At 41.4% G+C, this 25000-nt stretch overlaps 2 protein-coding genes across 6 annotated transcripts in view; both read right to left on the bottom strand.

The window, feature by feature from the left end:
- LOC145413980 (cytochrome P450 2L1-like) overlaps positions 1 to 7844 on the bottom strand; it is a 20304-nt gene extending 12460 nt beyond the window's left edge. Inside the window, exon 1 of the mRNA XM_080283553.1 lies at positions 7757 to 7844. Within this exon, the coding sequence (XP_080139679.1) occupies positions 7757 to 7844 (88 nt within the window). The remainder of the gene's footprint in view (positions 1 to 7756) is intronic.
- Positions 7845 to 19469: 11625 nt separating this feature from the next.
- Positions 19470 to 25000, bottom strand: part of LOC145414138 (cytochrome P450 2L1-like) — a 26353-nt gene continuing 20822 nt past the window's right edge. For 4 of the 5 annotated variants that reach the window (XM_080283706.1, XM_080283705.1, XM_080283704.1 and 1 more), the window contains 2 exons: positions 21971 to 22115; positions 19470 to 21373 (listed from right to left, as the gene is read on the bottom strand). In XM_080283706.1, the coding sequence (XP_080139832.1) occupies positions 21192 to 21373; positions 21971 to 22115 (327 nt within the window). In that variant the 3' untranslated portion in view covers positions 19470 to 21191. The remainder of the gene's footprint in view (positions 21374 to 21970; positions 22116 to 25000) is intronic. The other variant, XM_080283707.1, reaches the window with a different exon arrangement.

Below are 25000 nucleotides of genomic sequence, written 5' to 3'. Positions count from 1 at the left end.
TGAATTCTTGCAAGGGTGTTGTCACTTGCAGGGATCTCATGGTGATGAGTGAGGACGAAATCGTAAGTGAATTGGCGAACCAAGACGTAATTGAGGCTATATTTATTACTCGCTACTCAGAAGGCATAAGGACGAAGACGGCAACCATTGTCTTGACGTTTGCCAAAGTGTCTCTTCCCAGTTCTGTCGAAGTTGGATACGAAATTGTTCATGTTCGGCCTTACATCCCAAACCCTTTGCGTTGCCTGAAATGCCAGCTGTATGGGCATGGTGCAAAGACTTGTCGGGCTTCCCAGCCAGTGTGCGGCAAGTGTGCAAGCCAGGGTCATGATGTGGACCATTGTACATCTGAGACAGTATGTTGCTTTCACTGCAAGGGCACTTACTCCACTTCCTCTGGGGACTGTCCCAAGTGGAAGGAGAAGGAAGTCTGTACGGTGAAGGCAACTAAGGACATTTCCTGTTACGAAGCTAGGAAAAAGGTGGAGTTGCATGCAATTCCCACGCCGAATAGGTCCTATGCTTCGGCGGTAATGTCCCGTCCTGTGATGTGCTCTGTAGAGACACAGACTGATCTTGTCCTTCTCCTTCCTGCCACTCACAGTACCTCTCCATCTCGGCCTCCCGTCCGCTCCAGCTCTCTCACTGACATCCCTAAGGTTTCAACCTATTCTCAGGCTGCTACTGCCTCTCCATCAGTACGGCCTAAAGCGAAGCCTGACAAGTCTAGTAAAAGTAACATGACCACCCTCACAAAACAGTCTCATCCTCATGTTCTTCCAGTTCCCACTCCAGCGAGGGAGAGGAAGGTTAGATCTTCCTCGAAGGAGTCAGGGAACCTAGTAATTGATGACAATATGGAGGTTTCCGTGAACAAGTACCGGGATAGGTCCCCCGGTAGTCGCTTGCCTGTCGGCGGGCGACAGAAAAAGACAAAGCACACTGGCCCTCAACGAAAATCTTAAACCGCCGTATTCACTCTATTACAGTGGAATTGTAGAGGTGTCGGGAATAAGTTACCAAATATAGCAATCTTGCTTTCACTACACAGGCCAGACGTTGTTTGTTTACCACCCATATAGAAGATATGAAGGTAACGAAGTTGCCATATACACACACAAATCACACCCACAAACGGAAGTGATTCTAAATTCTACTCTGGAAGCTGTCGCGTGCAGAGCAAAATTTAATAACACGTATCTGTCTATTTGCTCTCTGTACTGTCCTCCACTGGCCCCATTGATAGTGATGCTTTAAATTCACTTTTAGAACATCTTCCTGACAGTAAGTTAGTGTTGGGCGATTTTAAAGCCCATCACTATCAATGGGGTAGCTTGAGGATTGATGGTCGTGGGGAGCAAGTAGCCGACTTAATACTACAGTCCAACCTCTGTCTTCTAAACGATGGTAGAGCGACTCGTGTAGATGATCGTACTAGTAACTTTTCGGCCATTGACTTATCTTTGGCCTCCCCTGGTATACATCAAGATTTCTCATGAGACCCTTATGACGACTCCTTGGGAAGTGATCATTTACCCATCTGTCTTTCTTATACACGCGACATCGTTTCGGACCCTCCACCTCCAAAATTTAACTTTAAGCAGATTGGGGATCCTTCTCAAGGATCGCCAATTTGGATATATCTGGGAAGACCATAGATGTTAAGGTCGAAAATGTAACTACTTCCATATTACACGCAGCTGAGGCTGCTATTCCCAAGACTTTTACAGTTCATGCGATGCATAGAGCACATTGGTGGACGCCGGATTGCCGACAAGCATTAAGAAAACGCAATAGGAGATACAGGATTTTTGATAGTCAGCCCACTGAGGAAAATTTTATTGCATACAAACAGGCACGGGTTAAGGCAAGGAGAAGAATAAGAAGGGCCAAACGTGACTCCTGGCGGTCCTTTGTGTCCACGGTGACTCATACAACAGCACTAAGTAAAGTCTGGTCCACCATATGAATATTAAATAATAAAGGCCCATACTTTCCTATTACCACCCTGCAGATCAATAATAACATCTATGACGAGCCCGTGGACGTTGCTAACATCCTCGCCAGGAGTTTTTCTCATGTAAGTAGCTCAGCCAATTATGATCCGCGTTTTCAACATCATAAACGCACGGCTGAGCTACAGTTAATAGACTTTGCCACAGACGACGTAGACTCCCCGTACAATCAAGAGTTTACGTTAGATGAACTGCTCCTTGCCCTTAAATCCTGTAAAGACACCAGCCCTGGACCTGACACCATCACGTACGGTATGATCCAGCATCTTAATCAGGACAACCTGATTAAGATGTTAGCATTGTACAATGAGATTTGGGCGTCTCGAACGTTCCCAAACTCATGGCACTTTGCGCACGTCATACCGATACCCAAAGAGGCTGGTCGTCTTATGAATCCCACTTCATTTCGTCCTATTGTGTTGACTTCTTGTCTATGTAAGGTCATGGAACGAATGGTAAACAATAGGCTTCTTTTTGTTTTAGAGTCGAAGAATTTGTTAAATGATCAACAATGTGGCTTCTGTAAATACAGTAGTTCACTAGATCATTTAATGACTTTGGAACATTGTATTGCAGAGGCATTTGCCAATAAAGAATTCATGATAGGGGTGTTCTTGGACATCCATAAAGCCTATGACATAACATGGCGACACGGAATACTAATGAAGCTCTATGGTTATGGTTTAAGAGGAAATTTGCCTATTTTTATTTCAAATTTCTTAAGGGACAGGACTTTCTCTGTCAAATTGCCCCGTAACGTAACATCGGATATATTTATCCAGGAAAACGGGGTGCCGCAGGGAAGTGTGCTTAGTCCTACTCTATTTAGCATTATGATCAATGATATTCTGTCTTCAGCTCCCATCCCCAGGAATCTTAAATACTCGCTCTACGCTGACTATTGTGCAATATGGCACTCTTCCCATAATGCACAATTTTCGGCTGGGCGGATTCAAGCAGCCCTTGACTCCGTCCACCAATGGGCCTAGCAGTGGGGATATAAGTTTTCCGTCCCTAAGTGTGCTGCTGTAGTCTTCACTAATCGTAACGTACCTAATTTGTGTTTAACTTTGGATAATCAGGTGGTACCTTTTCAAAATTCTGTAAAGTTTTTGGGAATTCATTTTGATCGTCGGTTGAACTTCAACATTCATGTCAATAATTTGCTTGCTCGTTGTGATAAATCTGTAAATGTCCTCAAGTACCTAGCGGGTACTACATGGGGTGCCGACAGAAAATCTTTATTAATGGTGAATAAGTCCCTTATTCAATCAAAGCTAGACTATGGCTCGGCATCCAATGCCACACTGAAAGGATTGGGTGTGTTGCAGAATAAATGTTTGCGAATGTGTCTTGGAGCCGTCAGGTGTACCCGTGTAGCTCGTATGGAAGTGGAGGCGAATATGCCTCCCCTCTGTATTCGTCGTGACCACCTGGCTTGGTCCTATGGCCTCAGAACATCGAGAAAAAGTACTATCGGCATTGTGGCCTGTACCCCCCTGCGTCAATACCACCACCTTCTGCGGGGGGTGCGTCGGCCTCTTGCCATTCGCCTCCACTTACTAACTCAGGAGCTTGGTGTGGACCTCAGTGACTGTGACAAGTTGGTGTTAAAAAATATAGCGCCTTGTGAGCCACCCGGCTTTACCATTGACGTATCATGGCTCCCAGCACCAAAGGCTAAGGCGCCGAAGGCGGAGGTCCACCACTTGTTTCATAACATCATCTTGCGTCACTTGGGGTCCCATCAACTGTACACTGACGGTTCCAAGTCGAGTGAATGTGTGGGTGCAAGTGTATGGTCGACCGAATGTGCCCTCAGGTATCGGTTGCCAACTCATACATCTGTGTTTACCTCTGAACTTTTTGCTATTGACAAAGCCATAGACGATGCTCTCATTTCTAGGCATGACTCATTTGTCATATTTTCAAATTCAAAATCAGCCCTTCAGGCAATTGCATCTTGTACTACGGACTCTCACGAGATCCAGGGCCGCATCGTTAATAAGTTGCATTCATGCAACAAGTCATTCACGCTGATCTGGGTGCCTGGTCATTGTCGCATCTACGGCAATGAGCAGGCTGACTTACTTGCAAAGTCGGTTGTAGAGCTCGAGGAGACTTGGGACGCTCCCCGTGATCTACGGTCGAGTCTCTCTCTCGGAAAAAATCAATAAATCTTCTGTGGCAAGGTCAGTGGACCAGACTAAATATTCGAACGTGTAAACCGTACCTGGGAGACTGGGCCACTGCCAACCGTCCCAGTCACCTGGAAGAAAAAGTGTTGGCACGGTTACGGCTTAATGCCACCTTAATAACTCACATGAAACCTTATATGGAAAAACGATTCCCACCGCACTGTGACATCTGTGATGCGGTGTTATCTATCAGTCATATCATCCTGCGCTGTCGGCGATTTATTCGTGAAAGGGCTTCACTTATAAATTACTGCGGCGCAGCAGACGTCCCCTTCACCCTTTCCACCATCCTGGGTGATGGGGACATTGTTATGACTGATAAATTTATGGCTTTCTTGAGAGAGACCGGACTGATCAGAGTGATGTGACTTTTTTACTATATGGTTTTGTTTTTTATCGACTGCAATTATGTATATATTGTACTATTAATTAGGGTTGACAGTTGACATATTTGAAGTAGTTCCTCCTTCTCACTGATCTATTTCTAATATTGATGTCCCCTACAGTAAACCCCGTTCCTCGACTGATAGTCATCAGCTGATGAGTGTAAGTGTTCAATATAGAAAGATATTGGGCAGTTGCAGTCGATGGTGGTCTGTTGGCGAGGTCCTTCACTTTTTGTACATACATTATACAATCTTGTTTAAGTTATTCTAATTAGGGCCGGCAGCTGACGTATATGGAAATGTTCCTGACTCGTCTGGTTCCCTTTCATATATTGATGTCCCCTACATTAGGTTGTGCCTCGACTGATAGTCACCAGGTGATGAGTGCAGGTATGTAATGTAGAAAGGCATTACATATCTGCAGTTGATGGTGTTCTGTTAGTCGAGGTATTTTTACCATTAGTGTAGGTCTAGCTTTTTGTCTCTGTAGGATTTAGTATAAGATAGCGATTTGTCTGTTAGGTGATTAGTTTTAGGGTCTTCACATTAGGTTTTTCTTTATAATATTAGGTATAAAAAATATAAAACCAAGAAAAACATTAAAAAAATAAAAATACAAAAAAATAAATAAAATAAAATTTATTATATATATATGCAAGTGTGCATGAAAATGTGTCTGTATATATGCATGAAAGCGTGTGTGAGTGTATGTATGTATATATATTTATATGTATATATATATATATATATATATATATATATATATATATATATATATATATATATATATATATATATATATATACGGCCTTAATGACCACGGGCTTTGGCTCCAGTGGTCGATAGGCCTGAAAAAATAGGCAAAAAAAAAAAAAAAAAAAAAGGAGATGGGTTATTTGTTGCTAATATGACCGATTTATCTGTACCGAGATATAATATCCAGATGCTCTATTGTCTTAATGATTGCTACAATTTGATAATGAAACTGACAAGAGGCTGCCCCAAATATTTAAACAGCGGCGAAGGGAATGACTACTGGGACACAGTATATTTTCTTTTTTTCTTTATTCCTTATTTGCTACTCAGTACAAGGCCAAATACTGGAGAACGTTGTCAATTAAGGCCAAGCAGGAGAGGGAACACGAGGGCAAAGGAATACACTGAAACATACAACTTACATAAAATTACCGTCACTTGTTTTAACTGCTGTCATAGTAATTAGGCAAGACTCCGTACAACTTCTAGAAAGAAGAAAGTATGGTAGTAGCTGAAGTAAGAGATTCGTTTTCTCTCTTATGATAAAGGAAGAAAGCGAATAATTCCATGAACTTCATGTACCGATAACAATTTATTTTACATTATGCTTGAAGATCATTTTAGCTACTTCATTTAGATGATGCACTCTTTGGTTTACTCTTGCTTCCTTCAGGCGATTTTATTCAGCTTAAGAGAGATTTTCTAAGTTGTAAGATACAGCATTCAATAACTCATGGAAAACCGAGGGTCATTCCAAAGCTAAACAAAAACATCTGGAGAGAGAGAGAGAGAGAGAGAGAGAGAGAGAGAGAGAGAGAGAGAGAGAGAGAGAGAGAGAAACTTTCTCTGGGTAAAGGAATTAAAAGTATGAAAGGACAGTTCTAGGCCATTTCGTGTTTAGATGCTTCATTTATATAATCATTCGTTGGTTATTGTGTGTAGAAAAAAAAGTGGGTAGGAAACAACGCTTTCAAGTATCTCTGTTCTTTTGACTCAGCTGAATAAATTTGGTGTTCGCTGGCATGATATGCCAGAGTTGTCCCAGCTATGAAAGAGTAAATGGTAACAGTATCGACCCTCCCGGGCTCCTGTGACTCAATCAAGTTGTAATAAGACTTAAGCCGATCATTGGATAATCTTTGTTTACGGAACGTTATCAGCCAGAGAACGTATTTCTTTTTAACAGGTAGATGGGGGCGTTCACCATCCACACGATGTAGTGCTGGCTTGGGTGTCTACAATTTCCTATCTTCCTTCCTTCCTCTACTGTCTTTCTTTTCTTCATTCTTTCCTCTTCCTTCTGCCTGTGGGTGACTCCACACTGAGTGACGAGGCAAATCGTTTCCTCTACACCAGGAAGCCATTTACTACTCTGGGTGGTAACCATATCACCAGATTATGGCGCCTGATGGTTTGGTGAGTAATTAAAGCGCTCCAATTGGACTGAGCAGGTGCAAACTTGTATCCGAGGGGTGGTTGGGTTTATTGCTCACTTAATGGCACTCAGGGATGAGTGAGGGTGGTCACTCTCATCTTATATGTCGGGACCAATTTGCCTAGCCCCGGGCTCCTACGCTTCTCATGGGGCAACCTAGAATTGGATGCTTGATGGATGGATGGGTTAACATCTGCAGGCGATTTTATTTAGCATATAAAAAACTCTATGTAACTCCTTGTGATATAATTCGTCCAAATCGATTTCAAAGCCTGTGCGGCCATCATATGTTGTATATGCAATGATCAGAGCCTTTTTCACCATTTCATACGCAACTTCCAGTACATCCACTTTGAGTTGATAACAGTTATTGCTTTTCACCTCTCCCTCTATTCATCGATCATCAAGACACCAACTCCTTTACTCCACCCATCCTTACTTGTCTCTGACGTCACTCCGTCCCATCCATCCACATCATTCAAACTCATCTTACTGTAGTCTAGCGTTATGCCATGTCATCCTGTCTTGCTTCCTAAAAACGTACAATACTTCCCCACTTTCTTTACATTCTTTATCCACATCTCTCATATTGCACACATCCATACGACTCTGGCAAATTTTATTGAGCTCTGGGCAAACACACGATCCAGATCCAATGCTTTATGTGCCGTTCTTAGCTGTGTTTCAGATAGTACGGGGATTCCTGCTTTACACCACTCGGCCCGCAGGGAATACGGGGGCAGTTTTTTTTTTTTTTTTTTTTTTTAAACCCAAAGATATTTTTTGTGTCACCACTCAAATATTATGCATAGTTTCCCGATATAAAAGAAATCATGCAGGTTATCATTTTGTGTGCGATTACTTGCAGATAATTGTGGCTGTCAACTGTCCATAAGTAACATTGCACTGAGTGAATGGAAGTGAGGTAAATTAAATAATTGAATAAACGTGTGTCCATTGTCTCACCTGGAGGCAGACCCTTTGGAGTCTTGCTACTGAGGAGGTTCACCACCAGAACCACCAAGAACAGGAACAGAAGCACCTCGGTCACCATCTTTAAAATAAAATAAAAAAGTGACGTCAAGTAGGACAGTGCCGACTAGTCTGTAAGAACTCCACATTCTATGGAATTCTTAATGATATTGTAGATATTGCTATTATTATTTATTTTTTCGTTGGGGGAGGGAGATCTAGAAGGCTGGCATTCCAAGACCGTTCGAGATAGAGACTTGTAATTTTCATGCGTGAGGTTTCTTGGTGTCAGGCTTCTTTTGGCACTTTTTTTTTTTTTCCCTAGCAGCAGCGCCGCACTGGCGCCAGCTATGTTATTTTTTTCAATTTTTGCTCTCTTGCGCAGCAAAAACTACTGAATCGATTGCATTCCAAATGTATCACTATGTAGTCGTCTACATATAGTAGTGCACATTGGTCTTGTATTGATGGTGATATGCAACAAATATTTTTTGAGATGTTGAGGAAAATCAAAATGGCTGCCTCATGCCTGAAAGTGCTAAATCGAAAAGTATTTGGCCGATTTTGACCAAACTCGGTGGAAATGTAGTGGGTCATGATTGCACATAATCTGCATAGTGTGAACGACCTTGACCTTGATCTCAAGATCAAAGGCCAAAATCCATAAACATTTATTTAGTCATAACAAAAGTCCCTGGTACAGCATTATGTCTATCGTGATAAAAGTTTGTTCATCTGGAATGTGGAGTTCTTTGAATATTGCTTCAGCAGTTTCAGATTTGTAATTTATTATTATTACGATTATATTATTTCTTAGTAGGTGGGGGCGCTCACCATCCACTCACTCGATGTAGTGCCGCTCTCAGGTGTCTGCCCTTTCCTTTCCAACATCCTTCTTTCCTTCCATCTTCTGTCTTTCCTTCATTCTTTCCTCGTCCTTCTGCCTACGAGTGACTTTATACTCCCTTTTCTGTCTTTCTTTTCTTCATTCCTCTTCCCTCTGCCTGTGGGTGACTCTACATTGAGTGATAAGTTAAATGATTTCCTGTACACCAGGAAACCATTTACTACGCTGGGTGGTAACCATATAACCAGATTTTGGCACCTGGTGGTTTAGTGGGTAATTATTGTGCTCCAGTCGGACTGAGCCGGTGAAGGTTTATATCATAGGGGTGGTTGGGATTTACTGTTCACTTAATGCCACTCAGGGATGAGTGAGGCTGGTCACTCATCATAAATGTCAGGACCAACTGTCTAGCCCGTGACTCCTACGCTCCTAATGGGGCAACGAAGGATTGGATGATGGATGGATTATTATCATTATTATTATTATGATTATTATTATTATTATTTAGAACAAGACCCAGCCCTGTGGAAATTCATTCTGAATATAATATATGCACCTGTTTTGTGTGTGTCAGTGAACAAACAAATGCGTCCGCCGTGGTCGTGTCGTTGTGAAAAAATAGATATACCTATCATATTTATATCGTTGTGAACATAGTAAATGTGTCTACATTGTTCACGGTCAGATCTGTTGCATAACGCAAGGGTTCATGGCTGTGTGTGTGTGTGTGTGTGTGTGTGTGTGAGCGCGCGCGCGCGCAGAGCTGGGCACTAAATGCATTGAATATTTAAATACTAAATACTAAATACATCGGAGGAATGTATTTAAATACTAAATACCAAGTATATTTTATGAATTTATTTAAATACTAAATACTGGATACATCAATTGTATTTAAATACATTTGTAAATTCGTTTTAAATACAAAGTTTTTACCTCGCACATGGAATAGACATTTTTAAGCCAACCCCTCCGAAACTAAGCCAAACTGGCATAATTATGCCAGACATGGCAACCCTGACTGATGGAACTGAACTCGTGACTCACCGTGTTCACTGTTCAGGGTTGCCAGATAGTTGGACGGGTTTATGGCCTAATTAACTGGCAAAAAACGTATTTACATTTTTATATATTGAGGATTTAAACAGATTGTATTTAAATATTCATTAAAGTATTCAATTACTATATTTAAATGCATGAAAACCAATGTATTTATAAATGCAGTTCTAAATACACAAATGTATATAAATACGTATTTAAATATAAACGTATTAAAATACTGCCCAGCTGTGTGTGTGTGTGTGTGTGTGTGTGTGTGTGTAACCTTGAGCCAAGAGGCCGTACTCTTAAACCTGCGTGAGACAATGCCGAGTTTTATTTTTCCTTATTCTTTTATCGCCGATGCCAAACACCTCACAACCAAGCTTGAGTGATGGCCAGAGTGAAAACCACGTCCACACAAAGTTGTTTCTTATAAAACTTTTATTGCTATGAAGGTTTGATCGCGGTGGAAATCAAAGCCTACATGACTATCGCCCAAGAGGACCGCACCCACCACGTCATTCTTAACCCCTTCAAACCGGTGACGCATTTCTAGTGTATATATTCCTGCAACTGCCTGACGATTTCATTTAGCAATGGAGGCCTTTTTTTTTTTTTTTTTAATGAGAGGTTACGTATAGCCTTCATTTTCTCCTTCACAGCAAGTGGTCTTCAACAAGCTGAATAAATAAAAAGTAGGAAGAATGCGTCATCGGACAGAGGAGGTTAGTGGGGCGAGGTGTTTTTATAAAGGCTACTTATCAGTTTACAAGATAATCAGGTGTTCTTAACAGTTAACGCTTATCACCAGATTGCATTGTTTTTCGAATTTCATTTCCTTGATATTCGCCCCCTTATTACTTACACATTAATATTAACTTAATATTCACTCAATATTCACATGCTTAATATTCGCTACTAAATATTCAGTCCTTAATAATCAGTCTCCTACTATCCAACTGCTTAATATTCGCTCCTGAATAGTCAATCCTTAATATTCAGCCCTTACTATTCACTCCTTAACATTCACCGTTTAATATTCATACGACGACAGACTGAGAAGACTAAATTTGCACTCAGTAGAAAGGAATGGAATAAAGGAGGAATTGATTGAGTGTTGAAGTGGATGAAGAGAATAAATAAGGGAGATATTAACAAGGTACTGAACGTGAGAATACAGGATAGTATTCGAACTAATGCTTTCAGACTTGATAAATTCCGTTTGAGTAAACAGATAGGTAGAAACTGGTTTGAAAATAGAGTTGTGGACGAAATGAATATGCTACCTAGTGATGTGGTTGCTGCTCATTTCATGGACAGTTTCAAGCATAGACTAGATGGGCATATGGCAGGCAAGAGTATGATAAAAGAATGCAATGTTAGTTTTTTTTTTCTTTTTCGGCTTTCACTATTATTGTCTATTATCGGCTTTTGCGCATTCCTATATATATATATATTTTTTTACCGTCTGGTTTCCCATTTCACTTTTTCCTGCCAGTTTCCAAGCTGGAGGGTTTGGTGGGAGGGGGAAGAACCTTCTTCTTTCCTATCCTTGTCTTATTCTGGCAGTTTGGTCACAATCATGTAGCAATGCGCCAACTTGTCTACCGCAGTTACCCTTTCTTCTTATGTTCTTAAGTTCTTATGTTCACCACCACCAACGCAAGCCAGACTCACCGTGGCAGCGGTGCTCCTACGACTGCCAAGGCGCGAGTTACACCCTAAGTTCAGATATGCTTTAGTAGGGTTCGCAACATCTCATTCTTTGCTATTTATTTTACACATTGCGTTACACTTTCCTATCCTCTTGTACGTTAATAAGGCAAAGTGTGTCAATACTAAGAATGTACGAATAACGTTAGAAAATATTAAGTTGCAGATATGAGGAAATAAGTCGCAGAATAACTATGCTACGTAACCTCGACTGCCATGGACATCTTTACCTCACCGTGACACAGCTGAACTCCCAACCCGTTCACTCCAGTGACGTATACTTTAAGTTTATTTGTGAGCGCAACAAACGATTTTACTTATTTTACTTCTGCACTGGAGATTAAATATACCCTTCGTTATCCCCTTCAGTATGAGAAGCCTCAAAGGAATAAAAGTCTAGAAATGGCAAGAATGAACTAAAATCATGTAAGAGGAGTCCACACTGAAAGTGTGGAAGGTGTTCGAGCGGGCGAGCGAGAAAGTCAGGCTTTGCTAAATACTGTCTCATGTGGCTCATCATCTTCCTCTGATTTGCTGACTTGAAAATACTAAAATGAACCTATTAGATTACACCAGAAATAGTCCCTCATACTTCCTAAAACCAATACTCCTCTTGTTTAAATTTTAGGTCTAGGACTTAGGATCTAGCAGGTTAATAATGACTGCTTTTTGCTCACTCACAAAAAATACTTTCACCAAATCTCTCGGTGCGCTCCGATTCGAATCAGAAATAAGAAATTCAGAGTTTCTTTCTTTGATCAGGGTACTGTATTACTATGACTCAGATTCAGCCAAAAATTCCCCTCCCACCCCCCAAAAAAAAGCCAAACAGAAGAAATTATTTGTTTTAAAAAGGTAAAACCTGGTTGCTCTCAGTAATCGTCGGAAAAGTACTGCTGTACTCATGCAACATTAGACCGACACTTCTAGCGCAGCCAGCTGTTACGCTAATCTGCCTTATAAACAATCGTTTCCTCGATTTACGGAAAAACAATTGAGAATTACGGGTTTACTGTGAAATGAAAATAACTGAGGATTTTTATGCTATTTCCAAATTGCGGTCTATCTTTCTTGTAACTTCAAAATTGGCTGAGATATCCAAGAAAGTTCGCTACTGTACTACAGAGTTTTCCTCCCGACTCCTGCCCCCTTTTCTTGCTGATGCGATAAATCTTTCGCTCAGGTACAGTGCATATGCCGGGGGTCCAAACTGTGACTAAATTCGGTGTTCAAGCGAGCAAGGCGAGCGAGAAAAAAAAATTAATGTGATCGGATTAAATGGGTTAATGGTAATAGTATCAACGCTCTCGGGTTCCTGTATTCACTTACAACTGACTGAAATTGTCTGGCGGTGGCTGGAGTTGATTGCCAGAATTGTCCAGAGCATTAGAGGGTTAAACTTAAGACCAAGACAGCTTAATCTCTGCACTCCCATGACCTCTGTTGTAATCTGTTCTTGTTAGTCCCAAAGGTTTTTATGGAGCTTAGGCGACAATTTTCGAGTGAGGCAGGGGCATGGCGAGGCTTCATTAACCCCGCCACTACTTAAGATGCGCTCCTTACCAGATAAGGTCCTCTGCCAGGAGAGAAAATAATTGGACGTACTCTGGCTGAAAGGGTCAATTACAGCAGGCTTTATAGCCAATGGCCAGACGATTTTATTCACGTAAAGAGAGACCCTTTGAAGTTGAAAATTAATACAATCTTGTTTTACTTCTAGTGGTAGGTGGTGGCGACCATCATCCACTCACTTGATGTAATGCTGCCTACTTCTTCCTTGGCCTTTATCATTCTTTTTCTGTGCCTGCCTTCCTCTCTTCCTATTCCTCCCATCTTTCCTGTCACTTCTTATTGCTTTTCTTTCTGTTACAGGTGGCTTTACATTGAGTGACAAGCCAAATGGTTTCCTGTAAGCCAAGAAACCGTTTACAACACTAGGTGGTAACCATATAAACAAACCATACGTGCTCCCTAAATGTCAACAAGTGGGTTGGTGGAGGGTTAGTTCCCCTCCTCGTAAAACAAATAACTCAGAGTCAAATGGCCACCCCTTAAGGAATTATGGCGTCTGGCAGGAGATAGATAGATAGATGTTTTACTTCAAATGTGCCATGGTGTCTTTTCCCATTATATTCTAGTTATTTTCACCCTGATGAACTCGTCTTTGTGTACCTCCCGTCATAGCAAGACTTATTTCATTTAAAGGAAGTCAACTCCGGTTGAGGAGTGGCTTGAAAGAATTAATGTGTAATATATATATATATATATATATATATATATATATATATATATATATATATATATATATATATATATATATATATATATATATATATATATAGTATATATAATATACTCCTGACACTGGCAAAGGATTTACTTAAGAAAAGGAACAAATGCCGGTGGTGCAGTGGTTAACCTTTTGGATCATGTGGTGTAATTCGTTGGTTTGTTACTGCCACCTCATGATTTTTTTTTTTTTTTACTTGGCGGATACCTTTTGTAGTGTAGGGGTCAGTGAATGTTATATCTAACCTCCAGCTCAAACGTTGTTCCTACATTGAACAGAAACGTCTGGAGTTGGCAAGACTAAAAATTAAATACGTCTTGGGACTGAAGGGGTTAAATCTTCATCTCACAATCTGTTCCATCTTCACAACAATGATAATGAAATCGGGGACTCAAGAATCTCTCAGTATGCCAGTGACGTTATTGTGCAGTGTCATCATGATGCCTTCATGAAAGCGATATCTCATTCTGACAACTGTTTTGTGTTATCGACAGATAGCACTACACCTGCGACAGAGCCTTAGTTACCACACGATCGATTTCTGCGCGGAATAATGATGGCTTCTACCTGCGCCAAGGTGGAATTATTTGGTTTTCCTGCAATTATCAACATTCTTACAAGCTTTTCACATGTTATCAATTAATAATCAATGTTATTTGTCCATTAATAAAGATACTTTCTCAGTCTGCAGCTGTCATTGCTGTCATGTTAGTACAATAATGTCATGTCAATACTCTCATGTCGTCATGACGGTGATCTTGTGTGAAATGTCAGTTCGGTCATGTCAATACGTCCAGCGCTAAAGTATTTGTTTATATTCATTATGATTAAGCACTACAGAAGATCAACACCGCTACATCATAGATAAAAAAGAAAATATTTTAAAATACACCGTTTTAAACATCGTCTCACACACACACACACACACACACACACACACATATCAACCCCTCCACTCCTTAATCATGAAGTTCTAATCCTTTTTCTCCGTTTCTTCTCACTACACCTTCCCTCCCCCCCTCCATACTTCCAATATCCATAGAATACCCTTCAGGTCAGCGGTAAATTGAGGTCAGGTCAGGCCTCAAATGAGCATTCACTAAGCCGGAAATGCGATAAGTTGCTCAAATACAAAACTGCCAGGGCATCCGTATCCCTTCAAAGGCGTTTGGAAATAAAATTACCAATCCATGATGGTTTGATAGCAAATTAATTACATGCCAGCTAAAAGGATATATTAGAGAAAAAACTTAGAGCAATAATTACGTAATTAGTACTATTTTTTGAATAGGTAGGTAAAAAAGAAAATTAGGGAAGAGAGCGTAATTCTAAAATAAAACTGCTTGCGACTCGAAAGCAACCCTTGCAGGATTTATTGGATGTGATACCAGAAATACGGGTAAGACAGGATCTCTTAGGAAAAAAGCTGATATCATAAGCGAGGAGATATATATATATATATATATATATATATATATATATATATATATATATATATATATATATATATATATATATATATATATATATATATATTACTGTATATATCACTCATTCATCATCCAAGCCAACATTGCCCCATGAGGAGCGTAGGAGCCCGGGGCTAGGCAAGTTGGTCCTGACATTTAATACGAGAGTGTCCAGCCTCACTCATCCCTGAATGGCATTACGTGAGCAATAAATCCCAACCATCCCTTGGATATAACCTTCACCGGCTCAATCCGATTGGAGCGCCGTAATTACTCACAAAACCACCAGGCGCCAAAATCTGGTTATATGGTTACCACCCAACGTAGTAAATGGTTTCCTGGTGTACAGGAAACAATTTGGCTTGTCACTCAGTGTAGGGTCACCCACATGCAGAAGGAAGAGAAAAGAATGAAGGAAAGAAAGAAGAGGGAGTGTAAAGTCACCCGTAGGCAGAAGGACGAGGAAAGAATGAAGAAAAGAAAGACAGAAGAGGATGGAAGGAAAGAAGGATGGAGGAGAGGAAAGGGCAGACATCCGTGAGGAGCACTACATTTAGTGAGTGGATGGTGAGCGCCCCCACCTATATATATATATATATATATATATATATAGGACTAGCCTATCCCGACCGAAGTGGGGACGATACAGCTTATGTATCTCTACCAAGTAGCTTAGGCTGTTTGGTCAAGATTGTATGTAGAGCAGGGGTTCCCAACCTGGGGTAAATTACCCCAAGTGGGGTAATTTGGTCTTTTGTGAAGGGTAATGGGGGAGGTAACAAAAAAAAAAAAATCTAAAAATCATACCAGTTATGATAGACTTTCAGACCTATACTAAAATTCAGAGATGAATGTTTAAAGTCATGTTTATTTGGTATCAGTGTTAATAATAAAAATAAATTACTCCTTGCAATAACTCTCTTGGTTTTAGCCGAACCTTTAATTAAGTCCTACATTCAAACTAAAATCTAGGCATCAAAATGTTAAGCAGCTAAAATGCAATTGTGGAAACATAAGCAATGAGGGGTAATGAGTGAAGGGAGGTGTGGAAAATGGGGTAATGGGTAAATAAAGGTTGGGAACCCCTGATGTAGAGTAAGAAGTGCTTATGTGGGAGGCAGGAGGCGGTGGCAGAATCGGTAGGGAGGCGGCCTGCAGTCCTAATGGACCCAGGTTCAAATCCCGGCTGAGGCAGGGAACAGTTTAAGAATTTGAATTTCTTAAAAAGCTGACTTTTCTGATCTACCAGATGACCCGCCGACCCCGCTAATACCAGTACATCAGTCCTGTATGAAACAGCCCTAGCATGTATTCAATATTTAGCGCCGAAGTGGTGACATATGGAGATCTAGGAGACTACTGGGGGTTAATAATAGGCCTTGAAGCCTTTGGCCAGAGTCGGACACGTAAAAAAAAAAAAAAATGTGTGTGTATAGTCCGTGAACCAAGTGTAATCGGCCCGCCCAAGCCGACTGGGTGCAAGCGTACTTTGTAGTATGCGATACTGGTTCAACCATAGCACCTCTTATGTCTGCCAAATCAGTACGTGGCCAGTTTATTACCCTGGTGTGGTGCGAACCCTCGTTCTTCCAAGTACGAAAACCCACACTACACCCCACAGACTCTCTCTCTCTCTCTCTCTCAATACACAGTAAAGCGGCACTTAAGTACAACTTATGAATAACTTAAATGCCACTTAAGGTGGATTAATTGTCACTTTAGTTCAACTTAAGTGTAACTGAAGTGGTACTTAAGTGCAACTTAAGCGGCTCTTTAATCCAAGTTAAGTTATACTAAAGTTGGATTGAAGTTGTTGGATTTGAGTTGAGTTATGAGTTGGCATGTAAGTGGCACTGAAGTGTCAATTAAGTGGCACTCAAGTATATATATATATATATATATATATATATATATATATATATATATATATATATATATATATATATATATATATATATATATATATAATCTCATCAGCCGTTTGAGTGTCCACTGCAGGACCAGCCTATCCCTACCAAAGCGGGGACGATACAGCCAATGTATCTCTACCAAGTGGCTTAGGCTGTCTGGTAGAGATTGTATGTAGGGTGAGAAGTGCTTGTAAGTGTAACTGTAGTGTTGGAGTGGCTTTCGATGTGTGTGTAATCTGTGAACCAAGTGATATCTGCCCGCGCAAGCCGACTGGGTGCAAGCATACTTTATAGTATGCGACACTGATTCAACCGCAGCACCCCTGATGTCCGCCAATGCAGTACGTGGCCAGAAGAATGCTCAAAGTTTAAAACCCTGGCGGGGAGCGAACCCTCGTTCTTCAGTGTACGAAAACGCACACTTTACCACTGTACCTCCATATATATATATATATATATATATATATATATATATATATATATATATATATATATATGGAGTCTCTGTGGTACAGTGTGGGTTTTCGTGCATCGGAGAACAAGGGTTCGCGCCCCATCAGGGTTATAAACTTTGGGAATGTTCACATGGCCACGTACTGATTTGGCATACATAAGGAGTGCTATGGTTGAACCAATGTCACATACTACAAAGTATGCTTGCACCCAGTCGGCTTGGGCTGGCCGATTACACTACCAGTCTCACCTCTCTAATTCCCGACTCTGTAGTTAGGTACGGGTGGTGTTGAGGGGAGGAAATGACAAGAGGCATGATACTATTAAATCGTCATGTTCTCATTCCTCTGCTGCTGGTCCAATCAATTTTCTTTGGGGTATTTCACCTACTCTGCTCCTTTTTCTCCTCATGAGCTATCGGCCAGAATATTGGTATTTTGCCAAAAGTGGATGTAAAGCCCACATTCATTTTTTTCTTCTACCATTCAAGTCTGCGGTATTAGGAACAGGAGATATGAAACACCGTATATTTTTAAGAATACTGTATATTCTGTATTTGACTGCAACATAACATATAAAATAATATACGATTACATTTTTTTATTAAATCGTAGCACCTACAATAGTATACTGGAAAAGAGTAGCATATAATATACTCCTTTTGATTACATCTTACCATATCAGAGAACATACTGTACTGGATGAAAGCATGGTGCAGTGCATAATATACCTTGCTGCAGCAACGACTAGATATCAATTCCTGTCTGGATAACAGCCGCAGCCACCAAAGAGTTGACCAATTAACCCCTTGACTTCTATTATTTCTCTCAGGTTAGAAGTCTCAGTGCGTTGGCTTAAACGGAATAAACGAGTGAGTAAGTGGCAACGGAAAAACTAACCTTGCTATGGTAGGAGTAAATCTCTTATTCCGTTCCAGCCAGCGCCAGACGATTTTATCCAGCTTAGAGTGAGTCATGGGAACCCGAGAGTTTATGCTGTCATCATTAACTTTCTCGTACAGAACAACCGGGGTATTCTGTTGCAACTGACGTCAGGTGAATTTATTTAGGAGAGTCACATGAGCTTAATGATTAGCTGAGCGAATTATAAACTATTTCACTGTAGAGACGTATTCTATTATTGGTCCCATCAGACGATTTTATTCAGCTCTGGAGATTTTTCGAGCTAAAGGAGTAGGATACATGCTGGATTAACCCCCTCACCACTAGAAGTCAGTCCCATGTTGAATAAAATCGTCTGACAATACTGGTACAGATAAAAAATATATATATACGTCATTGTACTAAAGGAGTTACCTCCATGACTGCTGAGATTAGTCATACATTTGTTCTGTGTATCAAGGCCATTTTTTTTTTTTTTTTTTTTTTGGTGCTCGACTCTGAGCATAGGCTTCTCAGCCTGCTCCCAAGGCCCAGTAGTCCTCCTACATGTCGTACACCTCTACGTGTCATCACTTCGGCGTTAACACCAACAGTCCATATTGAATACATGCTTGGGCTGTCTCATACAGGACTGGTGTATTGGTATTAGCGCGGGTATTTTTACACGTCGCCGGGTCTTCTAGTAGATCAGTAAACTCTGCCGTAATGAAATTCAAATCCTTAAACTGTTCCCTGCACCAGCGGGGATTTGAACCTCGGTCCGGTAGGACCGCAAGCCACCTCTCTACCGATTGAGCCACCGCCTCCCCCCATTTGAAGAATTATGGCTGCAAAATGCTTCTGATGTGTTTGGAACAATTATAAGACTTACTGTATTATAATTCCTCCATCTATCTATCTATTGCCAGACGTCTTAATCCCGTAAGGGATGGCCACAAACAAATCGCCTCCATGTCGCCCTGTCCCCCGCGATTTCTCTACCTTGTTCCCAGCTCACACACCACTCTCCCATATACCTCTCCACTCCATCCCTCCATCTCATCCCTGGCCTCCCCCCCCTCTCCCCCCCTCCATCTCACTCATATACTCTCCTCGTTAGTCTCTCACTCTCCATCCTCTCCACATGGCCAAACTACCTCAATGTGTTTCTCCTAACGCTTTCTATCACATCCACATCCACACCACAACGATCCTTCACTTCCTCATTTGTCAATCTGCCTCTCCACGTGGCTCCACATGCTCCTCTCAAATAAATCATTTCCACAGCTCTCACTTTTGGCTTCTGTCCCTCCAACAAGGTCTAAGCTTCACTTTTATACTTTAGAGTTGGTATCACAAAACTGTCATGTAGTAACTTTTTCACTTCCATGCTCACTTCCCTGTTACTTATCACTGCTTCCAAAGAACCAGCAACCTTTCTTCCTTGTTGTACCCTTTCACGCACTTCACCCTCCAAACTTTCATCCTTACTCATCACACTACCCAAGTACTTAAACGCACTCACATTTTCCATTTCCTCCTCATCCAACCTCACTGTACATTCACGGAATTCGCCTCTCGAAGACCATAACTTTACTATTCCCTACATTCACCTTTAGATTCCGATTATAATTCTCATTGTTTTATAATTCTTATTGTATTATAACTCTTACTGTATTATAATTCCTACCGTATCATAAGTTTAATGTATAGTGGAGGTCCCTACACTCATTCCCAATTCATCCTACAAACATTCTCTGTCTGTCTGTCACAAACACACACACACACACACACACACATATTCTCTTTTTCTCTCCCTTACACACACACACACATATTCTCTTTTTCTCTCCCTTACACACAGACACACACACACACACTCTTTTTCTCTCCCTCACACACACACACACACACACACACACACACACACACACTCTTTTTCTCTCCCTCACACACACACACACACACACACACACACACACACACACACACACACACACACACACACACACACACACACACACACACACACATTCTCTCTTTCTCAATAAAAATATAATGCATGATACATGAAAAGATTAAATGCCCATTTAAAAAGGCACATTATTTCTTGGCCCTATTATAAAATCCTACAGCAACTAAATTTGCCACTGATATTACCTAAGTATAATATATACAGGTTTGGAAGGACATTATGCAATTACTAACTTTACTTAATAACTTACTAAAGACAAGTTACAGTCCAAGTTTAGGAAATCTAACACATATTAGGGAGTACAACTACACTACATGCAGTAGAAGCAGCGGCAGGGTGGGAAGGGAGCAGTGGCACATGTGGATTTCCAGCTTGACCTGATGAATGGTCAGCTCTCGCACAGGTGCAGCTGCCTTGAACTGGTTCCACTGTTGCCACTGGTGCTGGCTAGCTGAAGCCCTTGTCACCTACATGAGTTCGTCACTGAAGTACACTGTTGTCGTGCTCCTCTCGACGGATTGTGGAGGGAGCCCCTGCCTGGCTAGGTGATGCTCTCCTTGTACCTGGGGCTAGTGGAGTGCCATAGGTGATGAAACGTTCCGGCAGTGCTCCACAAGGTTCTGTAACGGCATGTTCTGACGAGACGGTGAGAAGGTGTCGTCTTCAACAAGCCACAGGGCTCGTTGATCAGATCTGTCCTGTCTCCGCAAGTATGTGACTGCACAGGATATCCATGTCGGAGCAGTCTACACTAAGTAAGGCCTTATGTGAGTTTTATAGAGCACAAGTATTCCTGGTTTATCAAGAAAACTCTTTCCCCCCCTCCTCTCTCTCTCTCTCTCTCTCTCTCTCAGTCCCTAGCAGTAATCACAACCTCCTGCTCCTTGCTTATATGACCGAGGGGAACCTTTCTTGGGGAGAGGTCAATTTTCCCACCAGGAGGAGGGGCAAAGGAGAAGGTCTGGAGGAGGGCTGCAGAGAAAATGAAGAGTTCGTTCCTAGCGAGGGCCTCCCCAAGACACTGACGGCGTCCTGCGAGTGGAGAGAAAGGAAGTGAGAAAAAGAAGAGAGAGGAGAATAAGGGGAGGTGGGGGGGGGGAGAAAAAGGGTTAGGGGAGGAGTGGGAAGAAAGTGGGTGACAAGAGAAAATAAGAGAGGTGAGAGGAGGGATGGGAGAGGGTGCTTTAATATCACAGGCATTTTTCTTCCACTTCATCAATTAAAAGCACAGTGAAACATGCCAAAGTTAAATTCTGTCTTTACCCCCTAAGAAAAGTAAATCCCTTCATTTAAAAGAAATAGTCAAAACAAAAAGCCAGGCTACCTTACTGAAGCTTCTATATCTATCTATTGCCAGACGCCTCAATCCCGTTTGGGGTGGCCACAAACAAATCGCCTCCAAGTCGCCCTGTCCCCCGCCATTTCACTGCCCTGCTCCCAACTCACACACCCCTCTCTCATATACCTCTCCACCAGTTTACTTCTACCTATGTAGACTAAAATACAAACACAGCTTCCCTTCAGTTATAAACAAGTCACAGATAAAAGATCAATAAAACTTATTTCTTCCTATAATCAAGAAAGAAATATTCAAGCTCTTTGCCACAAACAAAAACCAAGTGCACATACCGACTCCGAAGGGCATGAAGGCATCCTTGGGGGCCTTGAACTTGCCGACGTCATCGAGGAAACGGGAGGGGTCGAAGGTGTGAGGGTCATGCCAGTATTCGGGATCCTCGTGACAGAGACCAATGCATCCCATTACTATCATGTCCTGGCCAGTGGCAGAGCAGAGAGGTTAGATTAGGTTCCACTTGATGAGACTGGGTATGGAGGTCCAAGATGGGCCACAACTACTACATCTTTCAGTTAAACACTTCCATATGTGGCCATAAAGCTTCCATGCAATTATTTTACATGTTTTATGCAAAATATAGGAACCACAAGTTGAAAGTCTCCAAAAACGTTTTATCCAAAGTTCAGTATGAAAACCCATATCAAGTTCCTCTCAAATTCAATATATCTGGACACAATGCCGATGAAAGATTGGAAGTTAAAACCAGGGGAAAGACAGGAAGAATCAGAGATGAGTAATTCTGTGCATGAAGAACTAAAATCTCCTGTTTACTCCTGCAATTGAGTTGGACAGAAATTGGACGAGAATGAGTAGCTAAACCGAGGCTTTCTGTATGCTTTAACCACATGAGGAGTGAATATCTCCCACTGCCGAATAATATATCACTAGATGTTTGCCTGCGTTAAATGCTGACTGAGACACATTTAACTGATAAGAAGAGTCTTCTGTAAGGTGATTAAAACTGTCCGTAATTGGCCAAGGCAGAGCACTAATATGCGACTCTACTCCTGAAAGGGTTAAAGGACGAGGCATGCAAACAGACAGTTCAAAGCAGTTTCCAGTGTAACAGTATTAGCAAAATGACTGGTGCAAGATATTAAAACAATCACCTCCACTGATTCCTTCACTAAGAGACTTTTTGTGTTGTAGTTTCGTTTACCATCAGGCGATTGTGTTCAGCTACAGAGTGACCTGTCTGACTGAGAGATGAGGATTACAACTTATCTAACCCTTCAATCCGAGGACATCCGTCATTTTATTTTCACAGTTGTGACAGTTAAAATGAGACACAGATCATCCCTTCAGTATGACGACTCTTTCCTAAGCGGAAAAGTCTTCATAAGGTAGCAAAAAAAAAAAAAAAAAAAAAAAAAAAGATCCTCAAGCAGAAGGGTTAAATAGAACTCAGAACTCAAAAAGCGAGAAAATCGCCTCCTACCAAGTTATCAGTATGAAAACATTATATGGACACATGACAGGGTTGTTTAATGATAGTTTTTCCATACGTGTAGTAGGTGAGAATGAGCAGACAAAGGAAGGAGTATGTATTGTTGTGAGTAAAAGATGGAAGAAGAGCATAAGACAGTATGGATCAGTTGGGTCAAGGATTGTGTGGGTAAAGTTGAAAGTTGGAATACAAATGTGGGCGACTGTCTGTGGGTATGCGCCAACGCAAGATCGTGCTAGAAGAGTGAGAGAAGAGTTCTGGACATATGTAGAAGTGTGCATGGAAAAGTTTGGAAGGAATGAGAGAGTGTTTTTGACCGGTGATATGAATGGTAAAGTTGGGAATGTGAAGGTGGATGGAATAGTTGGTGAGTGGGGTGTGCCTGTTGAGATAGATGAGAATGGGAGTGCGTTAGTGGACATTTGTGCTGGGAGGGGGTTGGTGATAGCCAATACCCTCTTCAGGCATAAAATGATCCACAGGTATACATGGCGAGTGATGAGAAGGGTGGGTGGTGAACTGAATGAAAGGAAGGCAGTGATTGATTATGTGTGTGTGGATGAAAGGATGCGAAGATGTGTAATGGATGCAAGAGCTTATAGAGGCTGGGGGAGTCGACTTTCTGACCACTACTTGGTGGTGGCCAGAATTAGAATTTAAGTATGATGGAGGAACAGAAGAACGGAAAGACGAGAGGAAGGAGTAGTTGCAAGGAGAGTGGAAAGGTTACAAGAGGATGAGAAAAAGGCAGAGTATAAGAGAGAAGTGGAGGAACGATTGGGCAAATATGAAATGGAGCAGATGGGAGACGTGGAAGGTGTGTGTAGGATATTTACAGAAGAAATATGTGCAGCATGTGATGTGGTGTGTGGAAGGAAGAGAAGACGGAGGGGGGTGCAAGGAACAGCGTGGTGGACTGAAGAGGTGAGAGAGGCTGTGGCACAAAAGAAGAAAGCATACAATGAATGGATGAGAAATAGGGGCGTGGAAGAAGTTGAGAGGCGGAAGAGAGAGTTATATGTAGAAAGAAAGAGAGAGGTGAAAAGATTAGTAAGAGAGAGTAAGAAGAGAGTGGATGAGGAATTTGGAAGGAATTTGAGTGTAAAATGGAGGGCGTGTAAGAAAATGTTCTGGAAAGAGGTGAAAAGAGAAAAACAGGGTGGAAGTGAAGTTAGCAGGGGAGTGAAAGATAAAAATGGTAGATTACTAGTGGAGAAGGGAGAAAAAGTGAGCAGATGGAGAGAACACTTTAAGGAATTGTTGAACATAGAGGATGGAAGTAATGCGCGTATAAGTGGCTGGGGAATGGCTGGGAGAAGGAGGGAGGTGAGAAGACAGGAAGAAATCAGTAGGATAGAAGTTGTGGAAGCAATGAAGAAAGTTAAATCGGGGAAAGCCCCAGGAATTGATGAAGTGTATGGTGAAATGCTGAAGCATGGGGGAGAGATAGTAGTAGAATGGATGTGGAAGATGTGCAGATTGGCCTGGGAGGAAGGTAGAGTCCCGGAGGATTGGAAGTCAGGTATAATTATTCCCTTGTACAAAGGAAAAGGGGAAAAAGAAGTGTGTGGTAATCATAGGGGCCTTTGTCTTCTTAGTATAATAGGAAAAGTGTATGGTAGGATACTTAATGACATAGTTAGAGAAAGAACAGAGAAATTAGTTGGAGAAGAACAGGGAGGCTTTAGAAAGGGAAGAGGTTGTATAGATCAGATATTCATTCTTAGATCTTTAATGGAAAAGTTTCTAGAGAAGGGAAAGAAGTTGTATGCGGCTTTCATGGATTTGGAGAAAGCATACGACAGGGTGGATAGACAAGGATTGTGGAAAGTGTTAAGAACATATGGAGTAGATG

This window comes from Coenobita brevimanus, chromosome 98, assembly GCF_032717465.1.
Source record: "Coenobita brevimanus isolate Jiangsu-jjx chromosome 98, ASM3271746v2, whole genome shotgun sequence".
Classification (NCBI taxonomy): Eukaryota; Metazoa; Arthropoda; class Malacostraca; order Decapoda; family Coenobitidae; genus Coenobita; species Coenobita brevimanus.
This window is presented reverse-complemented; position numbering and strand designations above follow the sequence as displayed.